The following is a 17,655-nucleotide window of genomic DNA, read 5'->3' as shown; positions in this document are numbered from 1 at the left end:
TCTGCAGTGTGTGTCTCATTTGACATCTTTAAGGATTATTGCACTTAAAGACAGTATATATCCTATTTCACATGCCTGTTGTCAACCTTATTGAAGGTGATTATGGAATGAAATCCACCTCTGGCTTTTGTGACATAATCTTCTTCAAATGAACTGAATGCCAATTTTGCCTCATTTCCTTCAGCCCTGCCATATTTCTGTTCTGTGAAACCTCACCATTAGCATTCTCAAAGTGTTGATTCTCTTATATATAATTTCCCATTTCAGTTTTTTTCAAGGTGAATTCTCTCTAATAATTAAAAAAAATTCTGTCATCATTATGTATAAATTATTTTGCCCAAATACTAAAAAACCAAAATGGAAGATAAAGCCTAGCTACATTTTATGGCAGAATAGTAAATATAGGGAATAAGAGGGGTAAGGAAGGAAGCATAACCACTTAACCATTTATTTCTGGGGTCTTTTGGGAGGCAGGGACTAAAGGTCATTTTTCCAGGAAGGTGCCAGTCTAATGAGTTTAGAACTTTTTTTCTAAATAATTGTTTTCCTGGATCTGGGCATTTTTTTAAAAAATACCAACATGATCCTTTAAATACCCATGTTTCCAGATAAACATAGCAATGGGGAGAAATACTCTATTCTAAAGGTCCATGAAAGGATACCAGGGAGCAATTCTTGCACAGCTAACATTTTTTCATATTCAGGAAATATGGTTGCTCAGTAAGCCAGACTTTATGTACTACACTGATATATTAAAATTATTCTGATGCCTTTCTCCTCATCTCATGAATTACTTAATGGATTTCCAGCTTGATCAGTGAGACAGTAATAATGATGAATGCATCTGTTTATTTGTATAACAAATAGAAACTCTTTTTTAATTAGGGACTTAATTGATGGGTGCCATCTCTATGTTCTACATGTTTACTAGACTCTCCCTTACTGTTTGTTATTACCAGACAAAGAAAAAGCTGGACCAGTGCAGAGTCCAGGTCTGCTGGATGCTGATGTTGCTGTACACAATTAATGTGGCTGTGAATACAGTAAAATGGACTTTTTCTTTAATAAAATTCTACTTGGGCCCTGTCAGGGAGGCTGTACATTTTCTTTAGTATGTAAATTTAAGCTTCCAATTTCTGATAGCTGCAGAAATACAAACTAAAATCAAAATTCCTGCATTTAATGACCTCAGTGAGTTTAATATAGTCAGAACCATATAGCCTTGCTTTCCACCAGCAAGAAATAATCAAATAACCAGCACAAGTGAATTACTGATTCCACAGCATAGATGACAGCATGGCAGGAGTTTTGTGAGTGGCTCTGTTACCAGTTCACTGGGTGGGAATTTTCTTGAATGAATATCTCCACAGGTGATGATTGTGGGAAGTGGTGATAGCCTTAGATGCACAGTGGATTTGGGTGGAAGAACAACATCTAAATAAGGAGGACAAATGGAGAGAAAAAGGGCATAGAACAGTGCTGGAAGTGGATTTACTATTTTATTATTGCAGCAAGTATTGTCCATTACACTTTAATAGAATTTCATTCAGATTATCAACTGAATGGCTGTGATTTCACTAGTTTGGCAGCAGATACTACCTGTGGAGCCTTTATAGCCTCTGTTCTACTCTCTTTAAAACTCAGTGCAGGTATAGGATGCTTTAGCTTATTTTTCTAGCTATCAAAAATGCATTCAGAAGTGGGAAAAGTGTAGGATTCCCAATATTTCTTGATAATAGAAGTTTTGCACATCAATGTTCATCTTTCATGGTGTTTATAAAATGCATGGAGCAAATTATGTCTGCAAATGCTTATAGGTCTCAAGGATGCAAATCTATACATTTTCTGTTTATCAATACCTTTTAAAATTTAAACCTGAGTATTTTATTCTGATCAAATATAGAACTCTATGTATTTGGTAGTTTATTTAAGCCAAAGAAACACATTGAATTAATTGACTTCACTATTTTTTCATTGATAGTTTTCCATATGAGTGTTCTCTTTTGTAAAAGCAGAGAAAGGGACAGTGGCACTTACAAAATCATAGAAACTTTAATGTTGGAAAAGACCTCTGAGATAATGGAGTCCAACCATTAACCCAGCAGTACCAAGTCCACTACTAAACCACCTCTCTAAGCACCACATTTGCACATTCTTTGAATACCTTGAGGAGCAGATGGCTCTTCCACTTCCCAGGGCAACCTGTTCCAATGCTGGACCACACTTTCAGTGAGGACATTTTTCCTAGTATCCAATCTAAACCTCCCCTAACTAAACTTCAAGGCACAACTTGAGGCTGTTTCCTCCTCTCTTGTTGCTGGGATAAGAGACTGACTCCCATCTCACCAATCTCCTTTCATATCCTGTGTAGAACACAGAAGTGGAAAATGGGGAGAGGGAAGTCATGCCCTGCAGCTTTCCTAGGCTGCAGAATAATTTCAGCCAATTTCCTGCCCCCAAAGCAGAAATCTGCTCTTCCCCTCAGTTTGGGCAGCTTGAATCAGTCCTTTGGTGCTGATAACTGATCCTTCCTTCAGCGCATGGCTTGGCACATGCCGCTGAAAAATGAGCTGGATTAAAGCTTGCTCAGGAAAAAAAATAGTAAAAACAGTAAAGCAGGAGAGAGTGGCTGGAGCAAATGGAAGGATTGCTTCAGCCTCCATTTCTGCACATGTGGGTGAGTATCACCCATTTAGAGGGAGAGTGTATATTTTTGATGGTATTACATTTTGGCTGTGCCATTTAGCAAAGTAACTCAGTAGTGAAGATTAAAGTTAGACAATATGTTAATATATTGATTACTGATTTGCTTTGTGATCTTAACTCATTTGGCTATCTTATGGGTCAGCTTAAAACTGGATATTAATAGAAACCAGCTCTTATAATTACTTGCTATATTTTTTCCCAGAAAACAAATTTTTCCTTCTGCTTCTGCTCTCCTGAAACCCTGAAGTTCTGTAGTACTCCATATAGGTTTTGTGCAATCTGCTAAAATTAACTAATTTTAACTTTTAAAGCACTGTGGCCTCACCTGACATGTTGGGTACAACTGAGGCTTCAGATTGCCAAAATCCCAGTGACAGACTGGGTGGGTGACCTACCTTAGCACACAGGCTGCAACAGTCAATTGCAAGAGCAATGACAAAAACACATGCTAGAGGACAGTGGGGTCACTGGTTATATATAGGAAGAGTCGCTCCAAAAATAGAGTAGCATTTGGAGGTGAATAACCTTAGACTATTTCAGGGCTATTGAAAGAGCTCTCTTTTTTTTCTGCTTCTTTTTTTTAATCTCTTGGAGATGGGAGGATATTGCTGAATAAGGGAGCTACAATCCCATTTACTTTCCAGCTGACAAATCATGAGTACTTGGAATCAATTTAAATGTCTTTCAGTGCATATAGTTTATTGCACAGGCCCATTAATTAATTTGTTTTTCTGTTGCATAATTTTGTACAATGGTTGGTTGTAATATGACAACAAAACTGGATCATCAGAGATTTATTGTTCTGTAATATTTGGAAAATTAAGTGCCTAGTATATAGAACTATTAACTTAAAAACTATTTTTTCCTACATGTGTGTAATGAAAAATAGTCTCTGAATAATGAATATCATTCCTATATTTGATTCATATCTGAAAGTAATTTTGAAGAATTTTGATTTATCTTGTCTAAAGTACCTCTTGTGTGTTTTCTGACTCCTTCCTGCTCAACATATGCTGTAGGGCATTTTGAAATGAAGGTGAGTGAAACTGATACAACCCATAAAAATAGATGAATGGTATTAAGCCATTTGATTTATCCATGTGATCATGAGCTGTGGTATTCCTTGAGCCTCCACATCTTTCTTTCACGTAAACATGCTACCCTGTGGCTGGATTCAGTAAAGACTTCCCCAGAGCTTTTCACTGCCCATGGAGATGGTTGGTAGAGCTTTCAAGCAGACCTGCTTTCCCTGGACTCTGTACAGCTTCAGGAGCCTGTTGGAGCTTTTCCTTAGCACAGCCTCTGGGCTACTGGAGGGAGATGGTCCTCTCACCTGCAGCTCCTGGAAACCATGGTGCCTCCAGCTGCAGGTGTCCAGGAACGTGCACATCACTTCCAGCTCGATCATTCTCATTCTGCATTCTCCTGAGCAATTACTGCAATGCAGAGCTGACAGTACAGTTCCTGAGACAATGTGTGCAAAGTCTTATGTCTCCAGTTATTCAGGAAAAAAAATTACTAACCCCTTCAGTAGCCAGATGGAAATTTTGAAACTGTTTATTCCATGCTGTAGAACCCATGATGTCATTTAGCTTTCACTATGCTGAAAACAAAGCCAAAGGCTCCTCTACACGTTCCCCCTCTGCTTTATTGTGTTTGAGATGGAAGGGTAATTGTTCTTGGCAAGGGTGACTGGATTACAGCTGCCTTTGACTTCCAGGTTTTTTCAGTGCCATCATGGTGGCTAAATATGTGCAGAACACTGTGAAAATGGGGAAAATGGGATTTCATTTCTTTGAAATTAGGAAAAAAATGTGATTCTTTCCCTTTGAAGACAATTGCCAGAAAACCAAATCGATTCTATTTTATTTTTAAGACTTGGAAGGTTTTGATTCTGTAATACCAATTGCTGAGAAGCTTAATCATCCAACTACAACCAGACCAAAAGCTACTGGCAGGCGACCACCCTCCCAGTCTCTCACATCTGTAAGTTAATTTTCCTTTTCTTTAAAAACTATTTTTAAAAATATTTTTTCTGAATTTCCCCCCCTCCTACTTGTGCTCCTTGATGTTTTTATACTTTTACCCAGCCACTCTTTCACACGTACAATGAGGCAGAGAGATGCAGATTGGGAAAATTACTGTCCAAGGCTGCCAGTGTTTTGAATACTGATGTTTAAAACATTCCCTTCCTTCTAAGGTTTATACCCCCTTATTTGGGTGCTGCCAAGTGTTCCTTGCCAGACATGATTGAGCCCAGAAAAATCCCTTATAAAAATCTTTGGAATAGACTAATTTGTGTGAAATATTGAGGATTTTGAAAATGTTTCCCAAAAGAAGCATTTCTCTTGGTTTCTTGGAGACATTTATCAGATTTTGAGGACAAATAGACCATTCAGTGTTCAACAGCCCTCCCTGAGCTATCATGTGTTTCTTCTCATTAAGGTCACAGTTGTAAATACAAGGGTGATTTAAATTTCACTCTCTAATATCTGTCTTTAGACAAGTTGGTCTCATAATACTGTGGAAACCACTGCTTAGCTTTTCAGTGTCTTCTTCTCTGGGGTTTAGGGATTGTTTGTTTCCATGCTTTCTGTGTTCTGGAATATCAGAATGAGAGCAACTACTGATGGTTACCTGGGTCCATGTTGCTGAAGGAAAACCAAGTGGAAGGAAGCAAAAAGGATTATTGCGAAACTAATAGAACTCAAAAAAGAGAATGCTTTCCAAAATGACTGCTGTCATAAGTAGAGAAATATATAAGAGCAATATAGAGGTTCTCCTTACCCTGTCACATCTATGAGAAAGCATCAAGGGGTGGAAAGAACCCTCCCTTTTTGTGCCTTTACCTTCGGCTGTGTCCAAGGCAGTGCCAGCACCGTGCCCTGGCAGTGGCTGGAGCCTCTGGGGAGCAGCAGGGTCAGACCTGCTCTGAGCAGAGCCAGGGCAGAGCCACCCCGGTGACAGAGCTGGCATCATGACAGAGCTGGCGTTGTGACAGAGCTGGCATCCCCAGGGCTCAGCCCTCAGCACATCCCCAGGGCACAGCCCTCAGCACATCCCCAACATCCCCAGGGCTCAGCCCTCAGCACATCCCCAACATCCCCAGGGCACAGCCCTCAGCACATCCCCAACATCCCCAGGGCACAGCCCTCAGCACATCCCCAACATCCCCAGGGCACAGCCCTCAGCACACCCCCAACATCCCCAGGCTCAGCCCTCAACACATCCCCAACATCCCCAGGGCACAGCCCTCAGCACACCCCCAACATCCCCAGGCTCAGCCCTCAACACATCCCCAGGCTCAGCCCTCAGCACATCCCCAGGGCACAGCCCTCAGCACATCCCCAACATCCCCAGGGCTCAGCCCTCAGCACATCCCCAGGGCACAGCCCTCAGCACATCCCCAACATCCCCAGGCTCAGCCCTCAGCACATCCCCAGGCTCAGCCCTCAGCACATCCCCAGGCTCAGCACTCAGCACATCCCCAGGGCTCAGCACTCAGCGTCCTGCCTGGGACAGGAGCCCGCTTGCATCTTGTGATATCATGCAGTGCAAAGCTGTAAATTGGTGCTGAATTCAGCTCATAAACATACCTTATTTCTTGAATGCTTTGAAAGCATTCTAGCTTTGAAAATGAGATGCAAAAAAGAGGGAGTACGGGGACAAAGAGTCCTTATTTTAAGTATTGTTACTTAAAAAATGATGGCTAAAAAAGTTCTTGTACAATGAAAATATCTGTGCTTTTTTTTTTCTTCTTTTGTGGTGTTTGTCTATACAGTCATCCCTTTCAAGCCCTGATTTCTTTGACTCACCAAGTCCTGAAGATGAGAAGGAAGACCATGTTTCCATTACTCACAAAACTCTTGAAGTGTCAAGGAAATCAAGAACTGTTACAATATCACAAGTAAGTTAATTGGAATGCCTCTGCTTAACCTTATCACATGCAACTTCTTTTTTTAAAGCAGTACTGAAATATTTAAAATTTAATTCATCAATCACCTGGTAACTGCCCACTTAAAGAAGCTTAAAATTATAAAGGGTACTAAAGATTGTTTTGTGCTTGAAATGCAGGTTTAAAGTGAATTGCACAGTTAAAATGTGTCAAATAACCATACCGTGAAAAAAGTACTTCTTGTGTAAATGCATTTTACAGAATCACAGAAGCTGGGAAATAAATTTTAGAAACAAAGACCCTGTCTTTTTGCAACTTTAAATTGAGTTTACATTAGAAGAGTCTGTGAGCAGAGAAAATATTTAAATTTGAATTTAAATTTGCAAATATAATCAGTTTTTATACTGGTATAATTGTATTCATTTTATAGGCTTGTGCCATTCTTACTGTATGTTGGTAGACTCCTACAGCACAATCAATATTACAAAAGGACTGTGTAGGTCAGGCTTTAAAGGTTGAAACTCTTTTTTAATACATAAGAATAACTTTAATAATAAAAATACTACATTCTAATAGTTTAACAAGTATTTGAGAGATGAAGTTGTGCACTTCTGTGATCAAGTTATGAGGACAATGTTTTGCTATGTAGCTCCCTCTTCTGGGAGCGCTTGCACCAAGGAATACTGCAGGGCCAACACTTCTGAGTTATAGACAGCACTGTAGATGTTGTTCTTGTAAAATGAGATGGCTGCTATTAGAAAACAGCTACTTGAGGCTTTAATGTTGATAGCCAGTTAAGCTCTGGAATAAGATGCTCAGATCAATGACTCCAGTTGTGCCTTGCTTGCCTGCTCCAGATTTGAACTCAGCCTGAAATTTATTTTCAGTCCAAAGGAAACTTGCACCTACTGTTATATGGGGTTATTATCCATGAAAGATCTGTTTATTGTTACATATTTCTCACACCCCTCTCTGCTCTGGTGAGACCCCATCTGGAGTTCTGCATCCAGCTCTGGGGTCTCCAGCACAGGAGGGACATGGGCCTGTTGGAGCAAGTCCAGAGGAGGCCACTGAGATGGTCAGAGGGATGGAGCACCTCTCCTATGAGGAAAGGCTGAGAGAGCTGGGTTTGTTCAGCTTGGTAAAGGGAAGGTTTTGAGGTGACCTAATTGTGGCCTTTCAGTACCTGAAGTTAACTGTCAAGAAAGATGGAGGGGGACTATTTATGAGAGCATGGAGTGATAGGAGAGGATGATGGAATGGTTTGAAACTGAAAGTGGGTAGGTTTAGATTAGATATTAGGAAAAAATTATTTACTGTGAGGGTGGCAAGGCACTGGAATGGGTGCCAAAACAGAAAAGTTGTGTATGTCCCATCCTTGGAAATGTTTAAGACCAGGCTGGATGGGATGTGCAGCACCTGGTCTAGTGAAAGGTGCCCATTTCCTTGGCAGGGGGATTTGAACTGGGTGACCTTTAAGGTCTCTTCCAACCCAGATACACAAAGTAATTGATAAAATGTTAAAAGAATACTATTCAGGTCACTGAGTCAAATTTTCAAGGCACAAGAGTGATTCAGCTTTCTTGTGATTATAATACCATTTTTGTTTATATTTATGGTCAGACTTGGGTTTTGTGCAGAATGCTTCTTGAATCCAGTGTTTTCCCAGACCAGGTTCTGTGCTCAATTATGGTTGTATGACCTAACATTACAACAGTATTGTAGGGAAGACTGTTTTTTGCACAGCTTGGTGGATCCTGCTCTTCTCTCCTCATCATAATTTCTCCTGATTTTCATGTCATCACTAACTTTTCTCTCAATTACTTTGTTCAGCTAATGCCACCCTGCCAATCTCCAAGTCCTCACTTAGTGTCTCCTTCCATTTCCATACCATTTATTCTCAGTATTTTGCCCTATTTACCATTCAACTTCAATATCTCTTTTTCAAAGAGAGTTGGAAGGTTGCCTAGAGCTTTTTCTTACTCTTGTCCAAATTAGATTTTCAAATATGCCTGGTAGCTGTCATGTAATGCACACACAGCACTGCCAAATAACAGTGCAAAGATTCCCTTCACTTGCCATTGTGACACCTGTGCCTGTGCACTGCTCTTTGTATGCAGTGAAGTAGATGGTCATGTATGGTTGGTAAACTGCAGATTTTTTAATTGTCTAGTAAGTATAAAATTTTATATTACATTATATACGTATATTACTTTATGTAGCATATATGAGTAGAGGCTTGTCTAATAAGTAGAGGACTGTATCACAGTTAAGAAGCATGGAATCCTTTTTAGCTAATCACATGATTCCAGGGCTATAGGTTAATGGTGTGTTTTTCTGTCAAGTTCCTGGAGGAATAAACAGCTATTGGTAGTTATGGGGATTCATGGAAGCTTTGATTAACAGAGTACAGTACACTACATTTATTTATTATTAATAAAATGTTGAAGCCATGGGGATTTTTTTCTATATATGTCATACCAACAAGTGAATCTAATGAATTTTTTTTTTATTTTCGTAATGCTAGAGAGGACATGTAATGCATTTTTTAATTTTTGAAAAAACTTGGAAGATTCCTTCAATAGTTGGTGGGAAATTATGAATTTAGTTTACAAAAAATATAACTTGGATTCTTGTCCACGTGGTTTTGTGCTCTGTGGGAGACATCCATGGATGGAGATATGTTCTCACAAACATCTGAGAGAAACACTGAGCATCTGTCCCTGGTTTAATTCACTGCTAGGTCTGACATCTTGGAAATGCTGTTGCTGAACTTTTGCATCACAACTAGACCCCCTCTGAAGCACACATACAAAGATGATGACTAATCACTATATTTATCATGCTTTTGCCAAGGCTGTCCATGTTTGACTGATGGAATTTCAGCATTACTGAAGAGCAGCTAAATACTTAGCATTGGTTAGAGGTTTGATTTTCATAAAGCTTTCTGCAGACATTAAATGTTGTTTTTTGGTTTTTTTTGTTGCAGGTGTCTGATAACAAAACTTCCTTGCCTCCAAAACCAGGAGGTCTGGCTAGTGGCAGTAATGTACAACCATCACTATCCCCTTCACCATCACCTGGATTTCACTCAATTGCTATGGGAACAACAGGCCACAGGTCAAATTCCCCATCCCTGTTTGGTACTGAAGGAAAGCCAAAGACTGAGCACTTGAGCCAAGGTCAGACTGCTCTGGAGGAGCTGAGAACACAAATTAGGGAGCTGAGAACCATCATTGAAACCATGAAAGACCAGCAAAAGTAAGTGCTGCAAATCACAGCTGTAGGTGGGATGGATCCGTTCGTGCATAGTGGTGGCAGCTTCTGATTGAGTTTGCCTTCATGGATGTTACAGCTCAGCTGGCATATGTGTTTCTGAGTGATTTTCATGTGACAGAACATATTCAGGGGTGAGAAACTCCACAAAAAAACCTGCACTATCCACCAGCTTTTTTTTCCTGTGTTATGATGTTTATGAGGTGTTTAAAAAGTTAACTAGCAAGCTATAAGCAGTGAATTTTGGTTTATTTGTCAATAACTACCTGGGAACTCATGTGCATTGGTCATAATAAATGGGGTGCATTTGTTATAGTTGTAGTACAAATTGCTACAAGCTCCTAAAGTTATTAAATTGATTTGTTAGCACATTTTCCCAGGAAGCTCATGTTACTCGAATTGTGACTAGGTCTTCTGAAGGCCTTTGTGTTTATGGCCTTGAATCTTACTATTTTAGTTTTGGGCACCTTTGTTTTCTTTAAGTTGCTCATTTCTTAGGAGAGAGCGGGGCTGGCATGTAACTTTTGATGTTCCTGAGACTATTGAATGCTTTGGAAGCTAAACCTTCCCTTACATTGTCAGTTGTGTGTAGCCCAGGCAGGAAAAGGAAAAGGGCAAGCAGCGTGCAGAGCGTGTGGCGGAACAGAGGTGTGCGGAGTTTGGGAGAAGATGCGGGAGGGCATGGTTCAAGCTGGATGTAGCCAGCAAGCCCCACGGCCTCGCCTCTCAGGCTGACCCTGCTCCTCTGATCTCCCCGGCCCTTCTTGCAAGGGCAGCTTCCACCTACTGGTATCTGTCCTAAGGTGAGATCACTCAGTGGGAACATGAGAACGTGTCTGCTCCTCATAGCTATGTTCCCTTTCCCAACAAAGAAGAATGGCAGAAAATCCATATTTGGGATTGTTAAGTCTTATAAATTAAGTTGAAGGTTACATTGTATTGCTGGCATAAATAGATTTTAAGCGGCTTAAGTATGTGATAAGATGGGCAGGATTTGTGTTACCAGTTCCTATAACCCACCAACAGTCAATGCATCTACATTTTGTATGCAAAAAGGCAGCTGGGTGCTGATGTGTTGTTGATACAGCTAGGCCAGAGCAAAGCCTGTGGATGCAGGGCTGTTAGGAGGCATTAGGCATTAGTCATGTGGGATGGGCGGGGTACTGTCCCATAGGGAGTTTGACTTCTCTCTACCATAGCCTGGAGTATACAAGAGTACATTGACTTCAATTGTTCAGAGGAAAAAACCAAACTAGTGAAGTGGGGTAAATATGTCTCCAAGAGATAATATTTTGTATTTTACTAGTGTGGTCATTTCCATCCCAAGCTTCTTTTGCATTCTTTTAACAGAAAAGAGATAAAACAGTTGCTCTCTGAGTTGGATGAAGAGAAGAAAATCCGTCTACGATTGCAGGTACTTGAATTATTTTTAATGTTGGGGATGTGTTGTCAGATTTTGTTTAGCCCCCTATTTTTAGGGGTTTGGGGAGTGATTTAAACAATGACCTTAACAGCATGCTTTAATTTGGTCAGGCAGATGGACTGAAGGGTCATTATATGCCCCTTCCAACCAAAATGATTCCATTCTAATCTATGCTGTGCTACACTCTTCTATTCCATGTACTTGAAGTGGTCTGGTATCAATTATATTTTATATTTTTATGATGTAGGGCAACTGTACTTCAAACTAGGGATAGAAAATTGAATTGTAATTTCACTGGACTGTTCCCTCTCTGTAAAGCACTTGGGAACATGACAGAGGGTAGCAGAACTGGAGATCCTCAATGTCCATGCTCCAGGGCTGCTTAAAGGACTTTATGTGTCCAACCACATAGCAACATGGCTTCTAATAATACACAATTCTTGTTCAACTTAAACTGAAATTTATTCAGATAAAACCCAGGGAATATTTTCAATAGGCACTGTTGATTTAGTCTATCGGGCCAGGCTATTCAGAGTTATCCAGAGATAACTTTACATCTTTATGTCCTGCACTAATGAGTTTAAAATTATGATCTTATAGCTGAATGCTTTTACTCCAGTTCGAATGTTGCTTACACTGGTAAACGTTCAGATGCTAGATAAGATGGCGCTATTAGATTTACATGAAGATAAGAGTTAACAAAAAAAGGTAGCATTACTTTACTTTCAGAGTGCTCTGACAGACACACAGTAGCACAGTATCAGGCCATGTATTAAAGACTGCCTTGATGATGGTGCAGTTGAACACAGGCTGAAACTGGTGGGTTTGAGTAAATCCAGGACCCTGCCTTAGGGCTTCCAGTGTCAGTCACAGGGACCAAGTGTACACCTGGGGCTGCTGATGGTTTCTGCCACATCCCTTTAAGCATGGCTGTACATCCTTCAGAGCCTTTAAGATGCCTGGGCACAGGCTTGATGGTTGTAGAAGGCAACCACCATGCTGGCTGTAAGTGCAGCTGCTGGTGCATGCACATTCTGCAGTAATGCCAGGCAGTGAGCTGTGTGGCTTGTAAAAGTTGTAATTTAAAGAGATTGAAAGATCTTGCAGAACATTAAATGACTGTACTTGTCATGATCTGAGAGAGGAGGCTGTGAATGGTCATCTTATGTAGTTGAGAAGTACCTCTATTTGTGAAATCTGTGGAAATAAGAGTGGTATAAAGCCTGTAGATGACACCTGTGGACAAGAGGGAACACACTTTTCAAGTGACACCAACTGTGCCTCAGTTTGCTAAATCATCTATTTTAATCAAATACTTTTTCCTCTGTTTGTTTTTAGATGGAAGTTAATGACATAAAGAAAGCTCTTCAATCAAAGTGAATACTTGATAGGTGGAATGTTGCATTATTCTTCATGACTGAGACTCAAATTTATGCCCCAGCCAAAATAACTTTGTGCCAAATGATTTAAGAATTGCCTCAACATCCCTTTATTTGAAGGATTAGCACAACAGTTTTTGATAGCACAACAAAAATACCAACAAGAACAAATTTCTACCCAAAGCTGTGCTGTGCAGCACTAGTTGTGACTGAATTGATCTTCTTGTGCTAAAGGCTCTCTACTTCAAGATTCTAGGTGAAATGAAAACTCAGGCAGTTTAGTCCATAGTGGTACTATTTTGATGATATTTTTCCATAAATAAAGTGTATTTCAGATTATCTGTTTACAAGCTTTATGATTTTGACTTTTGGTTTTTAATTGTCTTTTGTCACAGATTTTAAGATGTTTGTACTTCATATAGCCAGGAATGAATGTTAATGTTGGGGCTGAAGGGATTATTTTTGCTTCGAGATTGAACAGCCTACTTTTCGTTATGGTTTTAAGTTCTGTTAAATATGCAATTTTTTGTCCCCAGATCCCCTACAACTTAAACTTACATTGTGTACAGTAATGTATTTACAAGAAGGAAACAAACCAACAGAAGTCTGGTCTTTGCAATGATTTGTGCCTTTCTTTGCCACACACTGACTGGAGCCGGTTGAGGCCAGGTCTCCCTATGTAGCCACCACAGCAACTCCTGTCCCCGGTGTCCTGCTGTCCCCGGTGTCTGGCAGAGGTCACCTTCCCAGTGCTGGCCAGGAGAGCACGTTGGTGCCAGCTGGCAGGACAAAAGAGCACAGCTGAGAGCAGCTTTGTCTTGAGCAGCTGTGGCTTTTTAGCTTCCCTGGTTTGGATAGGCCTCTCCCTCAACCTGAATGTTCATCTCCGCTTGATTTTCATTAGATGATTTAAACACCCACCTCTGTCCCCAATTTTGCACAGAGTGAACAGAATATGCATTATTAAAGCAAAAATAAATAAAAGTAATCTATAAAACATGAATAAAAAGTTGTATTATTTCATGCACAAGGTTCTCTGCCGTGTGACAGTGTTTCATTTGCTGTTGATGTGGTATTGTTTGCTATATAATATTGTACACTTACACTGACACACTTCATAGTCCTCCTTTTGCAGGAGGACTGTCTTCTCAACATTTTGTTGAACCAGATGCTTACTTCAGTTTCTCTGTTTGCTTTCATTCTTTCAAAATTTCACATTTTCATGGTTGTGGTTTCATATGTTCTTAACTAACCACAGAGTATCTCATATCTTGTCAGCAATCTCTGTTAAGTTTAACAAGTGTTTAAATAACAGATATTTTTGCATAGCATGGAGTGAGTGGGTAAGTGATGCTGGTGATGGTGATACTTCCAAGTAACAAAACCCCACACACAAAGGATCTGCTTGTCATCCCATCAAATGCTAGAGCTGGCTCCAGCAGCACACCCTGTATCAACGTGAACCCCCCCGCCTGCCAGGAGCTGGGTGAGATGCAGTATGAAGTTGGCTGGTCACATTCACATATGGTTGGCAGAGTTCCCATAATCTTTTTGGTATGCACAAATATATAAAATACACACTCCACCATACCCAAATCTGGCTTTAAAGGTCTCAGCTGGCAGTACAGAACCTTACTGTTGGGATGATTTTTTCTTTCAGAGCATCTGCTTTTATTGTAACAGTAGTGTCTGAGATTTAAAGATAGGGTAGTAAAACTTGAGAATTTTTTTTAATTGCTCAATGTACTCAAACAGAAACACTAATAAAATATTTTATCACTGAAATGGTCCTATGTAACATTTCTAAATATCTACATTAAAATATTTTTGTACAAAGACTGAGAGTCCTGCCATAGCTTTCCAGGAATAAGGATTTCTACATTACTTCCATGATTTTTGTAAAGTTAGTAGCAGAGTTAGGAGAACAGAAGGAAATGAAGGGATAAGAATTCTGTTTGGGTTTGTAGTTATACATTTGCCATATTTATCCAGGAATTAACTGCTCTGGATTCCTAATTCCCTGGAAAGAGATAAACTACTGTATCTGTCATAAATAAAGTATTGATTCCTGAGCTGTGCCTCAGAAATATACATATATATATACACATATAAGTGTTCCATCTTTCAAAAATGAAAGTCTGAATTTGGTCTAGATTCCAAAAGAAAAAAACATTTTTTTTCCCTCCTGTTGACATGATAACTTGTCATTTTACAAATCTAAGTTAGAAGTCCAAAAAACCGTGCTTTGTAGGAGATGGTTAAAAAGTATTTGTGAAAATGCTTTGCTTTGCAAGTTGGTTTTTTCTGGGAGAGGACACTGTAGAAATACAAGTTCTTCTTGCTGCATTTCATTATTGTAATACAAAGTATTTCACATAAGACATGGATTTTCCCTTTCTAAACAATATCAAATATGCATTAAACATGTGGATATAAACTGCTGCTTTTAAAAGTGTTTGGTTTTATATTTAAAGAAAATCAGAAAACATTGGTGAGGTACAAAGTGATTTTGCTGTGAGAGTAATTAAATCTTGTTGTTTGGAGAGTTGTGTAAAATGACTTTTAACATGCACATACCATTCCTGTAGCAGACTTCTGTTCATGTGTAGAAGTCAGGCTCATACTTTTGCATGATAATATCCAAATTCTTGATTTGGTAAACTTTTGGTTATTAAGGAAACAGTTTTATGTTCTCTTTTTGTTCTTACAATTCTTAAAGGAGCAAGTATTTCTTAATGTGAGATCATAGAACTTTAAGAAGTTCTACATGGAAGTAAGATGGCAAATACTCGAAAGTGTATTTTAAATTTCATCTTCTGTGCTTTTCTTAATAATTCATTTGTGAGTGAGCAAAAGGTTCAGATAATTTTTTGTTATGCTAACAGGTCAAAGGACTGAACACAACTCTATGCAGTAGTTTTTATGGGTTAATTTGTGTATGAAATGTCCATGACCACCACGCTCTGTGACAGACAGGACTGAAATTTGCATGTATGAAACAAGGTGAGACAGCGCTGTAAACACCCTCGGAAGTTCATGCTCTGCTGAGAATACAGCATCCTTTCCCTCCTCTTGCTGTGGAGCTGACTGGGGTGTGCGCAGCCCCCTGTCCCCCGCTCCCCTCTCCCAGGCTGTCCGGCTGCAGGGCCGCTGCTTCCCTGTGCATCCCGCGCATGGAGCCTGCGGCACTGACAGCCCTGGGGCTTTGCTGCTGCAGGGCTGGCGTGGCCAAAGGGGTCTGGTGTTCCTGTGCTTTCCTTGGCCATGCCACAGCACATCTGTGCTGACACTTTTATCCTCTGTCTGGGGTGTTTATGCTCCAGGGGCCTGCCTTGGGAGCAGGGGACTGTGGTTGGAGGTTCTGCAGTTCGTGGGTCCCCATAAATACCAAGCACCACAAGCCAAGGAGAGAATATGGCTGGGTGGGGTGATGGGCAGTGCTCCTGCTTGCAGGAATGATCAGCAGTCCCTGCAGGGCAGGAAGAGGTGAGGACTCCAATGTCTGTGTCTCCTCTGAATGAGGACCCTGGGGCTCGAAACTGGACAGAAGTGCATTGATGAGCAAAGTGTGAAGGCTGGTGAGAAAGATCATACCTTTCACACAGTAGAGGACTTTTGTTCGAAAGCAGGCAGGAGTTTTGTTTAAAGTAGTACAGCTACTTTACAATTTGGCACTTTACAACTTGGCACTGAGGAGGCTTTTCAATTGTGTGAGGGTGGCAGTGCTGCTGGGCACCAACAATTCCCATAGGCTTTGGCAAGGACAGGGTCCTCCAAGCACTGACTTCTGTTCATGGCAATCCATAAGTTAAAAAGAGCTACAAGAGCTGGAGCTGAATTCCCCACACAAAACATTGGGTAATTGTCTCCATGGTTATTAATACCCTTCAGCCAGAACTTAGATTTTGCTTGGCACCTTTTGCCTCAGCTGACTCTGGAGCTGGCCTAGGAATTAGCAGCTGGCTGTGTGTGACCCTGCCTGTTCACTCCCAGCTTCCTGCAGCTGCTTCCCTCCTCCTGAGCTGCAGCCTCACCACTCCAGCCATTCCCTGCCTTTGGAAAACAACCAGCTTCTTTAGGTCACCACACCTGGAGGTGAGAGGGTGTCAGCACTTCCCAGCCTGGGGAAGAGCAACTGAGGAAGCAAAAGACACCATTTAAATGCTGGCAGGAAGCTGCAGTGGTGAGTGTGCGATGGAAATGAGCAGCCTCAGTGCCACCAGCCTGGTGCCACCAGCCCTGTGCCAGTCAGGAAATGGCCCTGGGCCATCCTTCTCTCTGCTTTTGACTCGGGGAACAAAGGTTATTGCACCACTCCACACGTTGCTGTTTGGTGTTCTCTCTTTTAATGAAGATGATTTCCAACCCAACGCAGACACAAACTTTGAGAAGTGGTGAGTGTAAACCACAGGCAGCCTGAGGAAGAGAGGGTTAAGGGACTTTCTTTATGCTGCCTCAGTCAGGCTTTTCTTGAGCCAATGATGCAGCTGAGGTGCCCCTTGGAGTGCTCACAGTTCCACTATTGAACAGGGGCTGGAGTGCAAACAGCTGAACTAACAAAATGACTTCATGCTCCTGTGAAATTTTACTTAAAGTATTAGAAATTAAATAGTATTTTTAACTGTGTTAGCACTGTAGGATGAAAATTTTAATATGCGAATTTTTAAAATTGAATTTTTACCCTACGAACTGGAGTGATTAGTATATTTTGGCAAGATAATTAACTATAATTCTAGACAAATCAATAGATTCATTAGAATAATTGTCCTGACACATTGTAGAGGTTACAATAGAGAGGCAGGGCCTACCAATATCTCTTGGCCCCCTTGGATAAGCAGGTTTCAAGCTCCATTATCTTTCTTTTTCATGTAGGAAAAGCAACAGGAGAATATAGCTGATGATAATCACAGGAAAACAAAATTGGCATTTATCAGTACGATCTTAAAACATCTAATAGGCTGTTTCTTGAAGGAGAA

At 40.5% G+C, this 17,655-nt stretch overlaps 1 protein-coding gene across 2 annotated transcripts in view; it reads left to right on the top strand.

Moving 5' to 3' along the window:
* Nucleotides 1-14,356, top strand: part of SH3KBP1 (SH3 domain containing kinase binding protein 1) — a 213,979-nt gene extending 199,623 nt beyond the window's left edge. Inside the window, exons 15-19 of one of the 2 annotated variants that reach the window (XM_058821978.1) lie at nucleotides 4,583-4,692; nucleotides 6,488-6,613; nucleotides 9,591-9,862; nucleotides 11,228-11,291; nucleotides 12,639-14,356. In XM_058821978.1, coding sequence (XP_058677961.1) covers nucleotides 4,583-4,692; nucleotides 6,488-6,613; nucleotides 9,591-9,862; nucleotides 11,228-11,291; nucleotides 12,639-12,680 — 614 coding nt within the window. In that variant the 3' untranslated portion in view covers nucleotides 12,681-14,356. The remainder of the gene's footprint in view (nucleotides 1-4,582; nucleotides 4,693-6,487; nucleotides 6,614-9,590; nucleotides 9,863-11,227; nucleotides 11,292-12,638) is intronic. The other variant, XM_058821985.1, reaches the window with a different exon arrangement.
* The last annotated feature ends 3,299 nt before the right edge of the window (nucleotides 14,357-17,655 follow it).

This window comes from Ammospiza caudacuta, chromosome 2, assembly GCF_027887145.1.
Source record: "Ammospiza caudacuta isolate bAmmCau1 chromosome 2, bAmmCau1.pri, whole genome shotgun sequence".
In the NCBI taxonomy this organism is placed as follows: Eukaryota; Metazoa; Chordata; class Aves; order Passeriformes; family Passerellidae; genus Ammospiza; species Ammospiza caudacuta.
This window is presented reverse-complemented; position numbering and strand designations above follow the sequence as displayed.